Source organism: Palaemon carinicauda, chromosome 7 (genome assembly GCF_036898095.1).
Source record: "Palaemon carinicauda isolate YSFRI2023 chromosome 7, ASM3689809v2, whole genome shotgun sequence".
Taxonomy (NCBI): domain Eukaryota; kingdom Metazoa; phylum Arthropoda; class Malacostraca; order Decapoda; family Palaemonidae; genus Palaemon; species Palaemon carinicauda.
This window is the reverse complement of record NC_090731.1, coordinates 105,495,837-105,500,425: the sequence shown is the minus strand read 5'-3', so window position 1 is coordinate 105,500,425 and position 4,589 is coordinate 105,495,837. Positions and strand designations below refer to the sequence as shown.

Genomic DNA, 4,589 nt, shown 5'->3' with positions numbered 1-4,589 from the left:
TACACCCCCCCCCCCAAAAAAAAAATAATAATTTTGTAATTTACTGCACAAAGCTATTGAATGTGTGTCATGGTGTATCCATACAGAATCCTTCTGTACAAGCATGGTTCACATCTGCACGTGTGTTGTTCATTGAATAAGCTATTGGCTCAAAAATCATTGACCCAATAGTAGTTTTTAATTCAAAATATATTGATAAAATAGAACAAAACATACTTAATATAGTTATTCTAACCGGGGATAAATTGCTTTTTAGGAGTTGTTGCGTTAAAGACTTAACCACATGTTAGATTATACCTAAGAAGTGAACTCAAATACTCTCCAGATATCTTTCATGTAAGTGATCTATATCTAAAATTACATGAAATTGCAGAACACCAATGATTAAATTTTGATGTTAGCCATATTAAAAATGGGCTCATGAGATGTACATTGAAATAAAAAACTAGAGCAAAAGTAGTTATTGAGCATTTTCCAACATATACATGTACATATACATAAACATATACATATGAGAAATTATAATAAAAAATAGACAATAGAACATCGAGTCCTGACTAGTTTCATGATACTTCTTCAGAGGACAGATTTATAGGAAAAGGTTCATTTACATTTGATATGGTACAGTAAACGGACAAACATATAGATATTTACTGTATGCTCAGGTACCAGATAAAAACTCAGCTTGTCGTAAAACGTTTAATTTCGACCTGTAACATTATAAAAGTCAGAATAACATACCCATTTTTTTTTTTTTTTTTTTTTTTACGTATCACCTTAACAGAAACATTAATCCTTATCACCATATGAACAAACATATATAATTTCTCACTAATAATTATCATAACAATAATGTCATCACACAATCACCGTTACCAACAAGTTAAAAGATAAGTAACAATTAACTGCAAAAAGTCACTTACAACAATGCCTCCTCTCTGATACCCAGCAGATTTCTCGTGCATTAAATATCGGCTAATTTCTTCTATCAGCTCTTACGTTAACACATCCTAAAATACAACATTACTACAATATAGTAGAGGAACAATGTCAAAATGCCGATAAGACTATTCAACCGAAACATATCCATAATTTACAAATCTCATTACACAAACAATAGCATACCTTAAAGAACACAAGCTACATATCAACACCATTTGCTTGCATGAGTGCACAGCTGCACTCCTCAGCAACTACGCACGAACCGTTGGTTACGTGCACAACCTCCACCTGCCAGTCACTGGCCACGTCGACAGTCGACAGTACCACTGCCCACCGTCACAATTTTACACTGTCGTCAGTGAGCATGCGCAAACTTCACAAAACTTGAACATTACTAAAATACTTAAAAATAATTACTAGTGTTTAACTAATAATACACTCCCGCCTCCTTTATTGTTCTTCAACGGGTAGCAATACCACCAACTTGTGAACCGATCTCTTGATAACTGTGTCACTTTGTCCCTTATATTTTCCTGGTCTTTGTATTTTGTATCTAATGCTTACATCTCTCACCTTATTGTCTCTGCCTGTTTCTGTATCTACAACCTGCCCCATTTTCCATTTTCCTCGCACAACATTTGTGTCTTTAATCAGAACAATATCACCAGGTTGTACATTTCTTTTATCTGTGTGCCATTTTTGCCTTACAATGAGTGTAGGGAAATAATCTCTCTGCCACTTACGCCAAAAGGTGTCGACAACATTTTGTATAAAGTTCAACCTTTTCTTGGTGTCACCTGATGTAGACCATGAACCAGATGGTACTTTATTACTTGCTCTACCCAAAAGTAAATCGTTCGGACACAAATATGTTCCTAATTCTACATCCATACCAGGTTTTATTCCAATAGGCCTTTCATTCATTAAGTTTGCTATTTCAAAAAATGTTGTCTTCAAATCACTAAATGTCAAGATGGTAGTTCCTATGAGCATTGACAGAGACCTTTTTACAGACTTAATTAAGGCCTCACCCCCATTCTGCCATGCAGCATCTGCAGACCGATTAAATTTCCATTTCAAGCCTTCCTTTGCTCCAAATTCAGTGATCTCGTGTATATTCCAGTTGTTATCACTCTTAAGTTCGTTACTTGCTGATACCAATTGTGAGCCTAAGTCAGAGTGTACAGTATCAGGATAGCCATGAACCGCTGTAAATCTTCTGAAACACTTTAAAAAACTATAAGTATCATATCCATCTACAACATCAATATACACGGCACGTGTAACAATACAATTGAATATAACACCATAAGCTTTACCAGTTGTCCTTTTCTTTACATTATCTTTGATTTGAAAATGTCCAAAAATATCCACAGCAGTGTGATAGAATGCTGGACAAGGACTCATTCTTTCATCAGAAATCTGACCCATTCTTTGACCTTCAACTTTGGCATCCAGTTTCCTGCAAAGAATACAACCTCTCTTTATCGATCTTAGGATTTTACGTGCTGAAGGAACCCAAAATTTAGACTGAAGCTTACATAGTGTAATATCAACTCCAGCATGATCCAACCTGTTTAAATAACTAATGTACAAGACTGTAAATGGATGCTTACCAGGTAATAGAATGAAGCTATCTTGGTTCCAATTATGTTTCAACCATCTTTCCATTCTTTGTCCTACCATAATTGTACCATCTTCAGCTTGAAATGGTCCTAATCTTTGAAAACATTTTTTCCAGTTCTCAGGAAGACTTTTTTGTGCTTGCATAATCCAAAACCTCTCAGCTTCCTTAAGTGATCTAGGTTCAAGTTTCTTTAGAACACCCTTAAAAGATTTCACCTTAACAATGTTAAATATCCTAGCAGTGACTGCAATTAACATATTATAGTTGTTGAATTTCGACGCATCAATTATGGTTTCTTCATGAACAGAGTATTGTGCAAGATTAACATGAATTCTATCAGGTAACTCACAATTCACCGATTGACTGATAGGCCACACTTCTAAAGGAAGGGCCATGAACTCTGGACCATATTTCCATGAATAGACAACTGCAACATTTAAAGGGTCCTGGGGTCTGGTCAATAGATCAGCAGGATTTAATCCAGAAGCAATCCACCACCATTCATTTGGGTCACTTTTTGATTGAACTTCTGCTTTTCTAGTGGCTACGAAAGTTCCAAAGCCATAAGATTCCTTTTGGATTTGTGCTCTAACAATGGAGGAATCTGTTATGTGCATTACCGAACAAAATTTATATGTCATTTCATCTTCAATGGCTTTACGCATCCTGCACGCTATAACAGCTCCACACAATTCAAGCCTTGGAATAGATAACTGTCTACTAGGGGCTATCCTACTCTTTGCCACAATGAGCCTGCTCTCAAATGCACCAGACTCTAACTCCCACCTAGCATATGCAACAGCACCATAAGCATTTGTTGAACTATCACTGAAAATAACAAGTAAAGGCAATCCTTTGGCTGAGGTTGGCTTAACATTCCTTTCAAAATACAGAGTTTCAGTGCCAAATAACTCACAAAAATATGACACCCATTGTTCTTTTAAATAGGAAGGCAAGGGATCGTCCCATCCTAATTTAAAGTCACATTTCACAGTATCTCGTAGCAAAATCTTTGCTTTTAGTGTGAATGGAAGCAAAAACCCCAGTGGGTCGTAAACAGAACACATCTGACTGACGACAACCCTTTTTGTTAAAACTGAAGGTATATTTTCAACGAAATTCTACTTGTTTAAGTCTGGTTCTGTTCTTACACCCTTATATTTTGGAGAGAAATTTAACTTAGTTTTAAAATAAAACACATCCTTATTGCATTGCCAGTTAAGGCCGAGTATTCTTTCATTACTATTCTGGGACACTTCAAAGTCAGAATGCTCATTATCTCCAGTAATGGTCCATCGTTTAATTTTAAAACTGCCTTTAGAGAGTACATTTTCAATATCTCTAATTAGGCTAAATGCCTCAGCTTTACTCTCAACAGAATGGATTATGTCATCTACATAGGAATTAGTCATTATCACACGTGATGCTTCTGGGAAGTCTTTTACCGACAATTCTGCAGTATGTCTGAGAGCTAACATTGCAATAATTCCTGAGGGCCTATCCCCGAAACCCATGCATGTCATTACATAGTGATCAGGTTTGCGATTACTTTGCAAATTTCTCCAAACAAATCTATGTACATGTTGTTCTAATTCTGGAAGCTTAATACAATTATACATTTTGCTTATGTCACCGGCTATGCCTATAGCCTTTTCACGAAATCTTAGTAATATACCAAACATTGAGTTCAAAATATTAGGGCCCTTTGCCCAAAAACTATTTAGAGACTGGCCCATATACTTTGCCGATGAATCAAAAACAATTCTCAATGGGGTTGATACAGATCCTGGTTTTAACACTTCATGATGTTGAATGTATGTGATAGGACCAACATAGTTTTTAACCTCTTCATCGGATAACTTCCGAATTACATTGCGCTTTGTCATGTCAAGTATCTGGTCATTATAAGCTTGAGCATAGCCTGAACCCAGTTTCATCAATCTTTTCTCTGTGCCTTTCAGTCTAGCAACAGCTACAGATACATTATTTTGCAACAGTTTGGGATCCTTAGTCCATGGAA

At 36.1% G+C, this 4,589-nt stretch overlaps 1 protein-coding gene across 1 annotated transcript in view; it reads right to left on the bottom strand.

Annotated features, from left to right (window-relative positions):
* Positions 1-1,392: 1,392 nt before the first annotated feature.
* The window catches only part of LOC137644467 (uncharacterized), a 4,623-nt gene continuing 1,426 nt past the window's right edge, over positions 1,393-4,589 (bottom strand). Inside the window, exons 2-3 of the mRNA XM_068377443.1 lie at positions 4,203-4,589; positions 1,393-3,665 (exon numbers count right to left, since the gene is read on the bottom strand). The exon at positions 4,203-4,589 is cut by the window's right edge and continues 372 nt beyond it. Coding sequence (XP_068233544.1) covers positions 1,393-3,665; positions 4,203-4,589 — 2,660 coding nt within the window. The remainder of the gene's footprint in view (positions 3,666-4,202) is intronic.